Source organism: Heterocephalus glaber, unplaced genomic scaffold (genome assembly GCF_053883595.1).
Source record: "Heterocephalus glaber isolate CG9 unplaced genomic scaffold, H.glaber_assembly_v1.0 deba00001444, whole genome shotgun sequence".
Taxonomy (NCBI): Eukaryota; Metazoa; Chordata; class Mammalia; order Rodentia; family Bathyergidae; genus Heterocephalus; species Heterocephalus glaber.
This window is the reverse complement of record NW_028258297.1, coordinates 25,144,422-25,162,591: the sequence shown is the minus strand read 5'-3', so window position 1 is coordinate 25,162,591 and position 18,170 is coordinate 25,144,422. Positions and strand designations below refer to the sequence as shown.

At 40.8% G+C, this 18,170-nt stretch overlaps 1 protein-coding gene across 2 annotated transcripts in view; it reads left to right on the top strand.

The window, feature by feature from the left end:
• Window positions 1–9,317: 9,317 nt before the first annotated feature.
• The window catches only part of Borcs5 (BLOC-1 related complex subunit 5), an 86,387-nt gene continuing 77,534 nt past the window's right edge, over window positions 9,318–18,170 (top strand). Inside the window, exons 1-2 of one of the 2 annotated variants that reach the window (XM_004845869.3) lie at window positions 9,318–9,423; window positions 12,176–12,319. In XM_004845869.3, the coding sequence (XP_004845926.1) occupies window position 9,423; window positions 12,176–12,319 (145 nt within the window). In that variant the 5' untranslated portion in view covers window positions 9,318–9,422. Of the gene's footprint in view, window positions 9,772–12,175; window positions 12,320–18,170 lie in introns of both variants that reach the window. The other variant, XM_004845868.3, reaches the window with a different exon arrangement.

Here is an 18,170-nt window from a genome sequence, read left to right as displayed (position 1 = left end):
CGACCAGGAGCTGGAGCAGCGGGGAGGAATTAAGCTGTGTTATACACAGCTACCCACTCCCCACGAATGCGATCGTTATTACTGCAAACATGTACTAAAGAGAGAATAGAAAGGTTTATTATTACCATTATTTGCCTGGGGACCACAACTAGGGCCTTGCACCTGCTGGCAAGCGCTCTCTGGCAAGCGTTCCTCTGGGCTCTGGGTTCCAGTCGCCTAATCACCTGCCCCAGAAGCAGCCTTTGAGAGCAGTTTCTTTTTTCAAAGCAATGTGTTTATTAGTACGTGTTTGCAGTACATAGTGATTATATTTGTCATGGGGAGTTGATCCATGTACATAGCACATCTTAATTCCTCTTACTTCTCCTTCCCCTCCTCTCCTCATCTCTAGATCCCTTTCCCGTTTGCAAAGCATCCGTCTCCCACTTTCCTATTATCCAGCCTTTATTTGTTCTTTAAATTATTTACACTGTGGATTTCTCATGTAGGAGAAAGCATGTGGCCGTGTGTGATGGCGCATGCTTGTAATCCTAGCACTGGGGAGGCTGAGGCAAGAGGATTGCCAACAGTTCGAGGCCAGCTTGGGCTATACAGTAACTTCAAGGCCAGCCTGAATTACAGAGTGAGACCCTGTCTCAAAAAACCAAATAAGGGCCGGGGATTTAGCTCAGTGGTTTCACCGCCTGCCTTGCAAGCGCAAGGATCCGAGTTCGATCTCCGGTACCAAAAAAAAACAACAAAAAAACAACCAAATAAATAAATGAGTGAGAAACTATGTGATATTTATACTCTTGTGTCTGATTTATTTTGCTTAACATTATGACCTCAAAGTACATCCATTTTCCTATAATGGACTCAACTGCATCCTTCTTCATGGCTATCTAGTGTTCTACTGTGGAAATATACCACATTTTCTGTACCCATTCACTGGTTGATAGACAGTAGACTCCTTCCAAGGTTTAACTACTTTGAGTTGTGCTGTGTGAGCAGCTTCTGCATCCTATTTGGGGACACAGTTGTGAGAATCCTATTTCTACAGTTGGAACATGGAAGGTCTTCCATGAGAGAGGCCAGTTCTCCAGTTTAATATTACATGTCAGGCAAGGCTGGAGGAAAGCATTTGGCTTTTGGTTTATAGGTACAGGAAATAATGGTGGAAAGAATGGTGTCTGGGATAGTGGTTAAAGCTGTATCCCTGACACTTAGCATAAAACCTGGTATGCAGTAGAATGAATGGGAAATGAACATAGATTGTAGAAACTTTCTACATCCCTCCCCTCAATCCCGCTCCGTATACGCTCAAGTGAACCATTTCTATACTTCCGACACTTAATTTGCCAAGTGATCTAAACTGTCAATATCTTCACTTTGGTTGCTTTTCCAACCTGAATCACTACGCATTGTAGATGATTATTCTAGGTTTGTACAGCATACAGCTACATCCTGACTTTACCCAATCCCTACAGGAGGTATATGTTGTTGGAGAAAATTCATGAGCAATGGTCTATTGTGAGAAACTAATCTACTAGTTGTACTCAGATGATAAGCTACTCTACAGGTATAACAGTGATGCCAAAACTTGGTTTCAAAGAGATACCAGAGAGGCTGGGTGCAGAGCTGGACACCTGTGATCTCAGCTACTTAGGAGGCTGAGGCAGGAGGATCACAAGTTTGAGGCCAGTCTTGGCCAATCTAGTGAGACTGCCTCAAAATAAAAAATGAGCTCGCTGGGTTGAATCCCCAGTACTGGGAAAAAAAATGTTACCAAAGAAAAATAGATTCCACAGTGATTTTTCTGGATGCAACAGGGGACTGATGTGCATGTGAACTTTATCTCTGCAAATGAGATGCTTCAAGGTAGAGTGTTTGAAGGGCAGCCCATGCTAGGTACTAAGAAGACCTTTTCCTCAGAAATTTTAGACTTTGCTTTGATACAATGCACCTGTTATTGTTGAAATGCTGAAATTTTCTCCAATCACAAGAGTAAACAAATGATATTGATGAAAATAATGACTGAGGAAGCCTTTGTATTGATATGAAATAGATGTTTAAATTAGAAATTATGTCCAGTGTTACCTCCCTGCCTGAAGAGATTCTTAATCCTCTTATGAGAGAAGTTCTATGTGGAGACATATTTATTTAAAAATGTATTTTACCCCCAAAACACGTATTAAGCATCTGCAATAGAAATTAAAGACCAATAAGACATGGGATCTACCTCCAAGATGTTTCTATTTCAGTGGGGGAGACAGACAAGTAGATCAATAGTTGTGGGGTTTTTTTGTTTTGTTTCGTTTTTGGTACCGGGGATTGAACTCAGGTTGTTGCACTTGCGCAGCAGGTGGTAAAACCACTGAGCTAAATGCCCGGCCCCCGATCAATAGTTGTGTAAAGCATGAATGTCATGATAGAAGCTGCTGACTACAGAAGCTCAGATGGGATCCCAGGAAGAGGTGGATAGTACCGGGGATTAAACTTGGGACCTTGTGCTTGTGAGGCAGGTGGCAGAACCACTGAACTAAATCCCTGGCCCTGGATGAGTTAAATCTTATAGGATGGAGTTCAGCTGGCTAGATGGGGAGGGAAAAGCCGACTACTCCAGGCAGAGGATAGGACTCGACCTTTCAGGGAATGCAGCCCACCTGGCATGAAGGCTGCCTGTGTACACAGAGGATCAGAGAATGTTAATCAGAAAATATTCTTTAATATTCTGGACAAATTATCTGCCTGCCACATGCAGGATAACTGAAAGGAGGTAAGGTCAGAGGCTTTCTGTCTAAGGGGAAGCAGATTTCTGGCTTGTGAGACTGGGGGTTCCCCTAAGAGCACAGCTTTCTGCTCAGGTGAAAGTGACTTTTTTCTTGTGTTGCTGGGGATTGAACCCAGAGTCTTTGCACTGAGCTACATCCCTAGCTCTTTGAAAGATTTTTTTTGCCTCATTAAGTTTATTGGTACATTTTAGGTATACAATACAGTTACATTCATCATTGGGATCTTGTATCATTACATGAGTATCTTGGTTCTTATTTTTTCCCCTTCCCCTGCCCTCCCTTCACCCCCTCCACCCTTCCCTATTTGCAAAGACTTTGTTTCCATTTTTTTCCTTTTCTCATATTTTTTCTTTTCCCTTCTTTCCTTTCCCCTACCCCTCCCACTTCCCCTGCTCCTTTAGACCTTTTCTTCCTATTACACAATAACAATTATACATTTTTAAAATTACAGTATCAAGACCTAGGAGACATTACCACAGATTTTACAGAATTTAAAAGGATATAGAAAGCAGATTTCAAAAATCTGTATTGAAATAAATTTGACAACTTCTAAGAAGTACCTTGGAAGACAAATTAATGAAACTAACTCTGGAGGAAATATAAAATTTGAATAGCCCCTATTAAAGAAAGTATGTTCCTAGCTTGAAAACCTACCTATATGACAACAGCAGGCTCATAAACATTTTAACTGATAAATTATATCAAACATTTAAAACAGAAAAACAAAAAGGAACACTTCTCCCCTCATTTTAGGAAATCAACATTGTGCTAATCCTAAAACTGGATAAAGATAATAGAAGAAAAAAGTATGAACATAGATAGAAATTTGTTTAACAAAACAAACTATTAGAAGTCAGATCTGGCAGTATGTACAAAGTGGGTTTATTATAGGGATGGCAGTGTTGGTTCAGCATTGGAAGATCCACCCCCAAAAGTCATCATTTTAACAGAGGAAAGGAAAAAGCCATATGATCCTGTCACTAGTTGGAGAAAAAGGATTGGACTAAATTCTACAGCTGTTCATGGTAAAAGCTATCAGGAGACTAGAAGTAGAACAGAACCTTCTCAACAGATTAAAGACATGTACTCCATACTTCCAGCGAGAACGCCTTATATGAATGGAGAAGATACAGTGCTTTCTCCCTAATGTGGGGAACAAGGGCAGATATGCATACTCTTCACCTGTCCAAACAAAAATAGTCTAGCAATAAAATGACACAATTAGGATAGGATTGGCAAGGTAGAAGCAAAATCTTTATATGTAGATGAAATGATCATCTACAGAGAAAATGCTAAGAAATCTCTAGGAGTCCCTAGAACTTGTATTTGAATTTAGCAGGACTAGAAAACACAAGGTATATATAAAAATTCAGGTTTATGTATACTTGCTATAAATGAAGAACTGGATATTGAAATTTAAAAGTTATGTAGGAGTACAAAGGACCTAGAAAAGTAAAAAGAAAAAGAAATAAAACAGTGTTGGAGGACATTTAATACCTAATTTTAAGACTTCCTCTCAAGCTACAGTAATCAAGGCAGTGTTGGTGTAAGGAAAGACATATAGATCATTGGAATAAAACAGAGAATCTAGAAATAGAACCACACATATATGGTCCACTGAGTTTTGAAAGATTATTAAACATTAACATTTTATAGAATATAAACTCAATTCAAGAGCCAAGGAAAAGATAGTGTTTTCAGCACATGACACTAGAACACCTGGTATACATATATAAAAAATTAACCTCAACCCTTTATTTCCATACATAAAAATAACTTGAAAGGATCTATGAACCTAAATATGAAAGCCTAAAAGTATAAAACTTTAAGAAGAAATTATAAGGGAAAATGTTTATGAATTTAGGGTAGGCAAGAACTTCCTAGGATACAAAAAAACATGATGTATAAAAGAAAAAAATTGATAAATGAGATTCCATCAAAATTTAGAACTTTAAATGACATTGTTAAAATGAAAAGTGGTCCTTAAACAGACCATATTTACAATGCATATAACCTATGACCAGAATATATAAAGAATTCTTAGAGCTCATTAATAGACAACCCAATTAAAAAGTAGACATAAGAAGATGATAAATAGCCAGTACAGCACAAGGAAAGGTGTGCAACACTAGAATCAGAAAAATACTGCCGGGGATTTAGCTCAGTGGTTTTGCCGCCTGCTGCACATGCGCAAGGACCTGAGTTCGATCTCCGGTACCAAAAAAAAAAAAAAAAAAGGGAGAAAAATACTAATCAGTACAATAACAAGATTGAATTATACGCTCATTAGGGAGATAAAGTTAAAAGTTTTAAAAGCCTTGTCATAACTTTTTCTTTTTGTTGGATTCTCCCCCTTTGCACTTGATTTGTCACTCCTAATGGTTTCATTCTGCTGGGCTTCCTGGGATTGTGGTCCTCATTGTCTTTTCCTAGGATATTGTCTAAAACTTTTTGGAGTGTTGGTTTGGTATTCATGAAGTTCCTAAGGTTCTCTTTATCATGAAAGTATCTTATTTCTCCATCCATTTTGAAAGATAGTTTTGCAGGGTACATCAATCTGGGTTGGAAGTTGTTTTCCTTTAGGGCTTGAAATATGTCACTCCAAGCTCTTCTCGCCTTGAGGGTTTGTGTTGAGAAGTCTGCTTTAATTCTGATGGGCTTTCCTTTGTATGTGATTTGTTTCTTTTCTCTCACTGCTTGTAGAATTTTGTTCTTCTGTTGGGTTTCTGGAATCCTATTATATGCCTATGTGGAGATTTTTTCGATCAAGGCTATTTGGAGTCCTATATGCCTCACTTATCTGTATGTCAAGTTCTTTTCTCCTGCTTGGGAAGTTTTCTGCCATCGCTTCTGTGAACAGTTTTTTATGTCATCTGAACTCTCTCCTGTTTCTGCATTGACTCCAATCAGTCTTATGTTATTCTTCTTTGCATCGTCTAGCAGCTGCTGGATTGATTTCTCATGGTCCCTCACAATTTTAAAGCAATTTTTCTTTTCCTCCTCACTAATTGCAATCTTATGTTCTATATCTGAAATTCTGTCTTCACATTGGTTCATTCTGCTGTGTAGACTTTCAATGGCGTTTTTCATCTCCTGGAAATCTGTTTGCATCTGTTTTATGGATTCCATTTGTTTCCTATGTTGAGATTCCGTCATGTTCCTCAGATCCTCTATTTTTTTATGTGTCCTTTCTAGATTTATTAATCATGTCTTGCACTATGGGCACAATCTTTGCTGTTACCTGACAAATTATTTCTGATTTCATTTTGTCCAGATCCTCTTTTGTTGCCAGTTCAGGGAGTCCAGGTGGTTGAGTATCAGATTGTTCCATCTTGTTTCCCTTTGGGGTTGCTGTAGTTGATCTGGAAGTCTGTTTTGGGGGCTTGTTTATGTGTCTCATTTCGACGGGGGTGGGGTGGGGGGGCTGCTGCTGGCACCCGTGTGGCTCACGTCCTCCTGGGTGCTGGGATTGGCTCACCTCTGCCCTTTCCATAAGCTTTTGAAAAATGTTGCCTCAAAGACTTTCACAAATTTCTTCTATGTATGGCTGAAAAAGAGTTGATATCACTTGTTTCTTGGACAGGTGACTTTGTACATGTTCTACAGCTTGCTGTGAGAATGGATGCGAACAAGAAAGAAGCTCCTTCATGATGTAGGCATCATAAATCTGCCGACTTCTACACAGGAGATCTTCCTCATTGTCAAGCTTCTCGTATTCCTTTATCTCTTCATAAAACTTCACCTGAGGTACAACTTCATTAATTTCATTCAAACAAAAATCTTTAAATAGCAAGAAACGAATTTTCTGATTGAAAATCTTGTCAAAGGTTATTTTATTTCTCTCCTCAAGATATTTCTGCATCACGATCCAAATACTGGGCTCCAGCAGGACGATCTTCTTGCTGGCGCGGGTGGCCAGTGTCGCCTTGCTCTTCTCCATGGCCCTCACGTAGCTGACATTGGCCAGCACGGCCTCCAGGTCCGCCATGTTGGCGAGCGGTGGCGGCAGCAGCTCCTGGAGACCAGCACAGGACGTGCTCTTGCTGCCACCGCCCGCTGAGCCCCCTGAAATATTTTTTTTTAAGAAAAAAAAATTTTAAATTTGTGCCAGCTGGGTTTAGATTTGAGCTCCTCCTACCTCAGTTTTCCAGAGTGCTGGGATTACAGGTGTGAGGCACCAAGCCAGGGTTGTGAAAGTGATTCTAAGGGTGCTGAGAGACATGGATCCCAAATGTTTTCTACCGTGAGAACCTCTGCAGTGGTACCCTTATATTATAAATTCTGATTTCATTTTCTTGCCAAGACTGAAAGCTTTCTATGGATAGGGACTCGGTCTTGTGGGATCTTTTACCCTTAACCTTTAACAAGTGCCCGGCACATTACAGGCTCCCAGGAAGTGCTAAGTCAGTGAACGAGGGCACTTTATTTTCAGATATCCTTTTACTGAATACAGATTTATGGGGCTATAATTCACACACCACACAATTCACTTAGAGAGTACACTCTGGTGGTTTTTAATATATTCAGAATTGTACAGTGATCACCACAACCAATTTTAGAACATTTTCATCACCCCCAGAAAGAAACCCCCATATCCCATTAGCAGTCACCCTCCATTTCTCCTCTGCCTCCTTCTCAGTTTTGAGAAACCACTAATTCTGTCTCTATAATGCCTCTTCTGGACATTTCATATAAATGGAATCTACAATATGTGTTCTTTTGTGATGGGCTTTTAAAATCAGCATGTTTTCAAGTTTTATCCATGTTGTACCACTTACTAGCAGTTCACCCCCCCCCTTTGGTCAAATGATATTCCATTATATAGATACACCACATTTTATTTGTCCATTCAGCAGCTGATGGGATAGAACTCCCTTTTAGAATGAAATACTCATCCAAAGAGAAGCATTAAAAAAAAAAAAATCCCACCAAATCAGTACCGATTCAGGATGGAGCACAAGACAAATATTCTTTGATGTGGAAGGAGAGAGACAAGAACCAGAATGAGTTATTCTCCACCTCATTCTTCTTTTACCTTCCCTTCACCCCTAAAGAGGGCAGATCTGGGAGGGGAACCAAAGAGGGAATGGGCCTTCCCAGTCCTAACAGCCTGGTGGGTTATGTAAGCCTCAAAATATAGTCAAACACCACCTTCTGGGAGCCGACTTTGATTTCTCTGGAGGTTTTTAGTTAGCAAGCCTTCATATTTAGGTGGAATATTTTCATATCTCCACAGAACGCTGAACTTCCATCATATGCATACAGTGGACCCTCAAGTTAGGATGGGCCTGACATACAAACAACTTGGGTTAATTAGATTAATGGAAGATTCATCTGCCTCTTATTATCTATAGCGTGTACCCAGGTAAACATCCAGATCTCAGCTGTATTTACTTGGTTACATCCAGCCCTCAGGAACCAATTGCGTTCATAAGTCAAGGGTCCACTGTATTTCTCATTGTACTGCAATGGTATTGAAATCAGGCAGTTCTTAATAGTTTCACCACTTAACCCCTTTTCACTGTGAGGAAATTACTACTGGCCTCAGGAGTGTTGCGAAAATTAAGGTAAAATATGGAACATATCTGTGAAAGGAAGGGGGACTTTAATCAATTTGATACTCCTGAAGTTAATTTATACATATAAAATCACAAGGTATTTGCTTGTAATTTCTTTTTTTTTTTTTTTTTTTTGGTACCGGGGATCGAACTCCGGTCCTTGGACTTGCGCAGCAGGCGGTGAAACCACTGAGCTAAATCCCCGACCCTGCTTGCAGTTTCTTGAAGCAGGCAATATAAATTGCAAAGTTCTGAGAAGCCCTGAGTCACCTAACTCCTTGATGGCACAACACTGCTAGGTCTGGATCTTTTTATTTGTCCAAACCAGCAGTTTTCTTTTTTTGCATCGGCACTTCTTCCTCGATTTTTTTCTAGTTTTAGAATAACTTTTCCCCCCCTGGTACTAGGGATTGAACCCAGGGCCTTCGCACTAAACTAGATAACCATTTTTTATTTAGAAACAGAGTATCACTAAGTCGCTAAACTGCCTACAGTGGGCTAGAACTTTGTGATGGATCCTGCTGTCTCAGCCTCCCAGAGTGCTGGGATTACGGGCGTGTAGTACAGTAACCTATGGATAATTGTCACGATTCCAAGATTCATTTCCCTCTGAAGATGCACACTCCCTAATTACGACAATCATTATTTTCTATTTCTTCATTCTTCGGCCATTACCAGCCCCATCCTTCACAATCTCCTAGCATTGTTGTATGGGTGTCCACTGCCTTAGTCCCAGCTTTCAGAACTTATAAAGGAGGTTTGCATCCAGAAAGTTGCAGATTCGAAACCAAGGTCTATATAGCACGTCTTCATCTGTGAAGCACTTAAAAATACCCATTTTATAAAGTTGTTCTAATACGTGTACACTACCATTCTTAATTATATACGGGTATTTAAAGGTGACGCATCATTACTACAAATGGCTTTCTGTTTGAGGGAGCTCTGGTTTTGAGGTGATCGGGCCCTTTAAAGCGCCGTCACCCAGGTCTTCGGGGCTGGTCCCCCCCAGCCCCTCCCAACCCGGAACTGATGTCACACGTAGCCGACCACGCCAATACGCGTCCCGGAAGAAGCGGCTTGAGGCGTTTGAATCAGTGAGTGAAGGCGGCGCCGCCCGCCGGCTGCGGATGCAGCGAGCCAGTGTCCCCCGCCTGTTCTTTAGGGCCCTCTGAGGGAAAGAGGGCGAGCATTGTGCGACCTCGCTGCGTGTCTGTTCCCCACTCAGGGCCCCTCTCTCCCCCAGAAGCCCCGCGTGGGCTGCGCGCGCCACCCCACGTGTTGGCTCCCCGGAGCTCGCCGGCCGTTTAGCCTCCTCAGCCCCTGCCCTGTCGCCCTGCCACCGGAGCGGTGACGCCCGGTCCGCCGTTCCTCCGCTGCCGGCACCATGGGTAGTGAGCAGAGCTCCGAGGCCGAGAGCCGACCCAACGATCTGAACTCCTCAGGTCGGTGTCCTTTAACCCTCCCACTCTCCTCCCGCCCGTCTGCTAGCGGAGTAGGCTGCCTCCTAGCCTGGCGGTGTCTGGGACGGCCGGCGGCAACATAGAGAAAACCCTTGTCGAGCTTAAAAAAAAAGTGTCCGGACCTTGATTCCCCTAAGCCACCGCGAGCGCCCATGCCCATTATTTGTTTCCAAAACAGCCGTTTGTTCCCTCTGCTGATCGTTAAAAGAAGACTTAATTAAAATTTGGCTCCCTCATCATGACTGACATATTGAGATTTGTCTTACACAGTGGATGGCTCATAGGATCTCTAAGAACAGGCTTTCTCTAAATCGGGTTCAGAGGAGATGTGTGCTAGCTACGCAAGCGCTCTGGATTAACTTTTGGATGCCAGTGTTTTCAGAGACTGCTTTTCTCCTCAGGTGTCTAGGTCCCGTTTGAAATACAAATTGACCAGATGGCATGCTCTGGGCGGCCCCCCCTCCCCATGTTTTTTTGGATTCCCTGCGGCATTTCAGGGAATGGGAGGGTTATTGTGCTGGGAATAGTTAACGTTCAGTGAAACAGCAGGTGTTTAATTGCGAACCTTTTGTGAGCCACGTTTTAGGACAGCTCAGAGTGCTCTCCATAAGCCCCTGGGTTGTTAATCAAATTGGTTACATCTGAGGCCTGTAGAGTCCTGGTCTTGAGAATTTGCCTTTGGTTAAATCTGGGCCTTAGAAAGAGCACCTGGTCTTAGAACTGCTCCATTAGTAGAATTTGGCATTCAGATATGTGGAAGCTAACAGATCTAGGGGTGAGTCACCTGGAAGGGTGTCCTTCAAGAGACTAGTTCAGACCTGCATTCTGGGGCTGGATTGATAAAGCTTTTCGTGGTGAGGAACATCAGTTAGCTTAGATACATTCTCTTATTTTCTTGAAAGGCCCAGAATATTATATATGTTTTGTAGCAAATACAGTAATAACGGCTATCTCTTGTTTTCTTGCCTATCACTTGATCTTAGCCAAAAGGCCGAGAAGCGATTGTTTTCTTGCCTGTCAGGTCAAAAGCATAGTTTGGGGGTAAGGGGTTTGGCATTTAAAAAAATGCTTGCTGGTGAACCGACAGCATAAGTTTATACCTGGTGTTAGAATTTGCCTGTTCCTCTGTGCCAGGTGCTTTGTATATACATATTTTTATTTACTCTTCATATACTGTCACTTTTGGGTAAGGTAATGGAGGCCAGCTGGAATATGGGGAAGTCCTTCTCCAGTCTCTGGGGTAAAAGAAATCACAATTTGTAGCAGGAAAGATTTCTGGCATCTCTTGTAAAACGTTAGATAAATTTCCGAAAGAGGTTAAGAAATCGTTCTTGAAATGGAGTCACAGTAGCAGAGATTTTTTCTAAAAGAATGAATGCCAAGCCTCAGGAAACTAGCTTTGCGATGGCAGTGCTGTTCTGTGGCATCTGTGGATCGGCCTTTGAGACGTGACTATGATGAGCCTGAGACTACTACTACCTTCTAGAGTAGTGATGGCAAACCTTTCAGAGCTTTCAGTGATACAAATAGCTTGCTGTGGTGGCATGCCATAGGTTGGACACCACTGTTGTAGAGTGTGAAACACTTTGAGGATTATTGCCCTAAACGCACAGGGTATTGGGAGAAAGATGTCTTTGTCTAGGAAATCTTTTATGGCTTGAATCGCTTATTTCCAAATGGATTATATTCTTCCAAAGCATCTGAAATTGACCCGCCTCTAACAGTCTTCCAAATTTCTGAATTTTGCCTAGAAGGATCTAGAATGGACCCATTTTTTCTGTCCTTCTTGTAGTAATGCTGTAACTTTAAGAGTGAGGGGCCTGGGTCTTCGAGAATAGACTCCTTATCCAGAGTTGAAACCAGAGTGTTTTGCCACGTTTATGACCTGGCCAACTGTGATAGGGAAAACACAGCTTTGCAACCCCAGCGTCGCATCAAAAACCCATAGGCTCCAATTCCTTCCCTAATTGTAGTGCTGTTGACATACTGCAACTCAACAGCTAAATTTTATACCTTCCTTTCCTCATTGTAAAATAACAATATATGTCAGGAGGATCCAGGAATCTAAGAATTTAGAAACAATTTGTGTATCCTTTTGGGCACTGAATTATAAAAAATATTTAGTTATGAAAGAGTTCACACATGTTAGATGTTCCAGTACTGTTAGTTTTTTTTAATACTGCAGAAAATAGAGGTCCCTCATAATTCATCTGCCTAGCCAACACCAAAAAGTAGATTTTATTGTGTAAAAATATTCTTTTTAAAAGAATAAAAAAATTTCACACATTATGAGCACAAAATAAAAATTCTTTTTAACGAAAAAACAGCTTTGGTGAGGCAGAGGTGGCTAATATGCGGCTTCTCACCAGTGTAACTGTATTTGCAGTGACTCCTTCTCCAGCCAAGCATAGAGCCAAGATGGATGATATTGTGGTTGTAGCTCAGGGCTCTCAAGCCTCACGGAACGTCAGCAATGATCCAGACGTCATCAAGTTGCAAGAGATTCCAACCTTCCAGCCCCTTTTGAAAGGTAAGGGGTTGCATTTTTGTCTTATCTGAACTTGCTGGAGGAATTTATGTGGGCCTGCTGGTCTCCCCACATAGCTGTGTACCTTACTCTCTCATCTCCTGCAGGTCTTTTCCTTCAAGGGCATCTCCATGAAGACTTTGTCTTAAATATAATGTACCTTTTTCTTTGCTTACTTTTCTCTGTGGCACCATTGCCATACTGTCAATTTGTTTACTATCTGTAATTTTCTACTAGAATGTGAGCTCCAGGAGGACAAGAACTTTTTGTTTTGTTCACTGTTTAATCCCTAGCACTTGAAATAGAGCTTGATATAAAATAGGGACTGAGTAAATGAATGAGTGAATGTTGTTGTGTTTGGCTCTTCTCTGTTTTATTTCCATGAAAAGACTGATTGTTACTGCTGATCTAGACTATGACTTGCCTAGTTGAGACCCATAGAAAAATTCCATTACCACTAGTACACTTGTAATTAATCTTGCATGAGAACAGAGTGTGTATATGAGAGGGGAGAGTACCCACTTAATTGGCATATTTTGAGATAGTTTATATAAAGGGCATAATTTATTGTTTTCATGTCTCAAGGATGGAGATAATTTTCTGTTAGCCAAACAGGAGTTCTGCTATAAGAGTTCCTCAGTTCCCCCATCCTCCCCCTCAATGAGGAGATAATGAATGTAAAACCCCAGTTAATTAACCTATGTCTTGGTTCATATTCTGTTGCTATTACTGAATACCATAGACTAGGTAATTTATAAAGAAACGAGTTTCATTTGCTTCACAGTTATGGAAGTCCAAACACATGGCACAGGCATCTGCTTGGCATCTGGTGAGGGCCTTCCTGGTGGGTCACAACATGGGAGGGGACATACATGGCAAGACAGAGCAAATTTGCTAACTTTGTCTCTCTTATAGTTATTAATGTTATCGTTGGGCCCCATACTCATGACTTTATCTAATGCTAATTCCCTCTTAAAGGGCCCACCTCAAGTACCATTGGCATGTGACTTTGGGGGTTGTGTTTCAATGTGAGTTTTTCAGGAGACAAACACCCAGACCATAGTAGCCTGGTGTAATGTGATATAAAACATCGTATACTTACATTGCTGTTTGTATTAAAAAGTTCCTCCCCCCTGCCCATACTTACATATCATCCCTTTAATTCTTACATCATTAAACATGTTTGAATGATATGTTCAAATGTGTTTAAATGACAGTGGGAGGTAGAGATTGAACTTGGACCTTCACTGATGTCAGATCCTATCAGGTACACTGTTCCATGCTGAACTTAATAAAAATGAGTGGTGCTTCTAGGTGATCCATATATCATCATATTCTTCCCCATGGTTCATCTGTTTTACAGATGAGGAAGTACATGCTTTCAGTCTCTTCTCCACAGCTTCAGGGTTGGACTTTGGTAAGCACTCTGACTTACGTAAACCAACTCATTGCATCCTGTTACTGTTCTTATTAGTTTTTATTATTTCAAGGAATAATGTGATTCTCCAAAAAAGCCAACATTAATGAAATTTCCATCTCTGTATATCCTTTTACAATCAGATCAGAAGACAGCCTTTATGTTTAGAAACTTAGAGTTGAACACAGTACCGCCCATAGTCAACACTTTTCATGTCCTTTCTTTCTATAATCTCTATCCTCTCACTAAAAGGTATAATAGATAATGTGAAATAGGAAGAAAAGGGGCAAAGGGGAAGGGGAAGTGGGAGGGGTAGGGGTAGGGGAAAGGAAAGAAGGGAATGGAATTAATATGAGAAAATGGAAAAATGGAAACAAAGTCTTTGTAAATAGGGAGGGATGGAGGGATTGAAGGGAGGGCAGGGGAAGGGGGAAAAATAAGAACCAAGAGAGATATAAAGGTGCAAATTTCCAATGATGAATGTCATTATATTGTATACCTAAGATGTACCAATGATTAAAATGAGTAATTGATAATGCTAAATATGAAGAAAAGGTCCAAAGGGGTAGGGGAAGTGGGAGGGGTAGGGGAAAGGAAAGAAGGGAAAGGAAAAATTACAAGAAATGGAAAAAATGGAAACAAAGTCTTTGTAAATAGGGAAGGGTGGAGGGGGTGAAGGGAGTGCAGGAAATGGGAAAAAATAAGAAGATACATCATGTACAGGTACAAGTTCCCAATGAGAAATGTAAATGTATTGTATACCTAAAATGTACCCCCAAAAAATTAAAAAAAAAATCTCTATCCTCTCACCTCCCAAATTCTTCTAGTCCTGGGCCTTTTGTGACCAATTCTTGCCTTCCTCTTAGGGAAATACTAAAAACAAAACTTTTGAGCTAAACTAGTAATTTTCTGGGATTAGTTTTTTACTCATTTGAAATCCTTCAGAGTTTATGGTTAAACAAAAAAAAAAAGCTGACCAGTAGAAGTAGAATCTGGGGAAGACTTGGAATGAAGGAAAGCTAACTTCAGATTTTAATTCATTAAAATAATCAACTCTAAAGGTGAACGATATATGCAGTTAATGAAATACAGTGTGATGCAAATGAACTTGGTTGCGTTGATAGGTTTGTTTTTTTTGTTTTGTTTTTTGAAGGGTATTGAACTCAGGGCCTCAAACATCCTAGTTAGGTGCTCTGCCCCTAAGCCACACCCCCAATCCTTTAAAAAAAATTAAAAAAAATTTTTTTTGATACAGGGTCTCTTGCTTAATTGCCCAGGCTGACCTTGAATTTCTGATCTTGCTACCTTAGCCTCCCAAGTACCTGGAATTACAGGTGTGCACCATCACACCCACTGATACTTGAGTTTTATTTTTTGGTACCAGGGATCGAACTCTGGTCCTTGCGCTTGCGAGGCACGCGGCGGAACCACTGAGCTAAATCCCCGGCCAATACTTGAGTTTTGATGGGACTTTGCCACCAACTGTGTTGCCCTGGCCTTGTTTTTTTTCTCTTTTGGGTCTTGGTTGTTAAGGACATTGAGAATAGTTCTGGAAGGAAAGAAAGCTGGTGAGGAGAAGCTGATGGTAAGAGGTTATTTGAAGTTTGGCTAAGGAAGCTAGAGAAAGCATTTGGTGACAGTGGCGTGAATCTAGAATGGCAGCCTGTGGCTGTGACCAGGCTACAGGCTCTAAAGAATAAAAGCCAGGGAGCATTTACAGTGATGCATATTTTTTACTTGTGAAGAAGAAGCCTCTTAGTGATTAGAAAAGATAGGCAAAGGGGGAAATTGGCTAGAAATAAGATGATGATAATAGCTAAGAATCCCTCTGTACCTCCACATGTGAGCTATTATCTTTTGTATTTTATAGATTAAAGCATTGAGACTTGGAGAGCTTAAATTCATTGCCTAAAGTCACGTGCTGTCTTAAGATGGCATCAGGACACCTTGTTTTAGTTACTTTGTACATAGTCCAAGACTCGGTTTCCAATTCTAACTAAGCCTCTTATATAAATCACTAGGCTACAGTGGGGAAGAGTAGTGTGCTGAGTGTGAGGTTGTCGGGTTTTAAGTGCGGCAGTTATGGCAGCGCCTCCTGCTTTGACATTGTTCTGCCTGGCAGTTTGAAGCCCTGTCCTCTGCCTGCTGGTCTGCTGCAGGCCCACTCATCACTGTCGCCTTTATGCTCTGATCTTTTTTTTTTTTTTCCACCTCTCCTGCTTTCAGGATGAGGCTGTTTCTCAAAGTCGTAAAAAGGCCATGCAGTGAAGGCTGTACCCCCAGGTTTGATTTCAGAAAACTTTTATCCAACTTAATGACAGTTTATTCTTTCAAAGCAATATCTTCAAGTATTACACAGATTTCACTGTTGTTCCGTAATGTCATATGTAATGTGAGTGCTGGTGGGGGATCTGCAGAGGCAGTGGCTGGGCGAGTTTGGGGCTATTTGGACGACTGAGGTAATGTTCGCATTTTTAATAAGCAAGCAGATTCTTTCTTTGGTCTTAACCTTTTGTGTAAATGTACCAGAGTATACTTTATGCTTTATAGTCAAAACATGTTCCTCTTTTTTTTTTTTAGACAGAGATTTGTTTCATGGTAATCTGAATTAGCAACTTAGTTTGACACGTAAAGCACTTAATAGGAAAAGAAAGAAAATTGGAAAGTAGCAGTAAATGACCACCACAGAATGCAAAAGAAAAATGTTGATTTCACGTAAGTTAGTAAGATTCCAAGGTATTAAAGCGGAGGGGGTTTTGATTTAAATTCAGTCACATATTTTTTAATGAGTCCCACTCCATGTCATTCTGTAGAAATGAAATATTCACAAGAGAAGTGCAGTCTTGTTGATGTTTATTTTGTACATAGACTAAGACATGGTCTCCCTATGTTCTTCAGGCTGGACTTGAACTCACTATGTAGTCCAGGCTGGCCTCGAACTTGCAGCAATTCTCCTGCTTCAGGCTCCCAAGTACTAAGATTACAGGCAGGTGTCACCATGTACAGATTGATGTTTTTTAATATATAAAAGTTATGAAAATAATTATTCACTTTTGGTGGAGCTGAGTATGTGCATACACACAAGCAACTATGACATTCTTTTAACTGGCCTGTTTTTGTTTCTGACCTTGGATATAACATAAGGGGTCATCTTACTGCCTAGGAAAAGGGCTGTCCTTGTCACCAGCGGAGAAGATTATTCACATACAGCGTAGATGCTTGATACTAAGTAGCTTTGTTGGGTATTCTCAGTGTTTAGGAACATGATGCACATGAAGTAGATTTCAGTAATTTAAAGGGGCCTGGTCAGTGGAGGCCAACTTATGGTACGCGTGCTCCAGCAGGGTGTTTGTTCACCCTCACTGGCTAAGTCTTTTCTTGGTGGAGCCTCACACAACAGTAGTAAAAGATCTGAAATCACGCGGAACAGTGAGAATTAGTACTTGAGTCTGTAGTAGGGGAATGAAGTAATAAGAAAGGGTGAGAAAGAGAAAGTGAGAGTGTGAAAACAATCATTATCTTCATGTCTTTCTCAGTCACTCATCCATCTTCTAGACAAAATAAAGATGGAAAGTCTTTGCATTCATCATTAAGCTGCCTTTACCAGCTGTCAGACCTTGTCATTGAACTGGAAAATGGTGTCAAGGGTGGGGCTGAGAATGGATGTTAATCAGAGCCACTATCTTCTCTGAAGAGCTGAAAAGTAACCTTTAAACTGAGATTGATCTTAAGTATATTTTCTCTGAAATGCTATACTTCAAAACTGACGACTTACTCTTGATTACTTTGTAGATTTATGTGTGTATATATAGCTCTTCAGTTAATCTTCTAAACAAGGCTGTTCAGTACTAAAATGTTACTTTCCTTAGAAAGAGGGAGGCACCAGGTGAGTGGTTGCTTTAACTGATGGAGGTGAAACTGTCTCACCAGAGCAGCCTCACACTGTTCCTCACTCCAAAACGTAGATCTGCGTGCTGGCATCCATTCTTGTTTCCATTACATGTCAGGGGAGGTTTCCAGACGTCTCTAAACTTAATGCCTTTCTTTTTCATCGTCTGACCTCTGCTGGGACTTTGCTTGTGTAGTTGCTTTCCAGCATCTAACGTTGTAGACCTTTCTTCTCTTATTGAGACTTACCAATTTTCTGTCTTTAAAAGAGAGGAGGTGAAAATACTTTCTTTTGACTTGTATGTCCCTCCTGGCTACCATGCTTTTCTCTCTCTCTTTAAATCTCTGCTTTGAGGCTCACTGTACATGGCCACTGCATGTTGTCCCTGAGTCCTTTCTATCTCTGCTATTCTTGGGGCTCTTATATGGCTCTCATGTACGTGATTTTGTTTTTTTGTTTGTTTTGGTTTTTTGTTTTTTTACATGGTTTTGTTGATATTTGGTTCCTTAGAGAATTACTAGTATTCTCTTTTCACACTGGAAATTTTT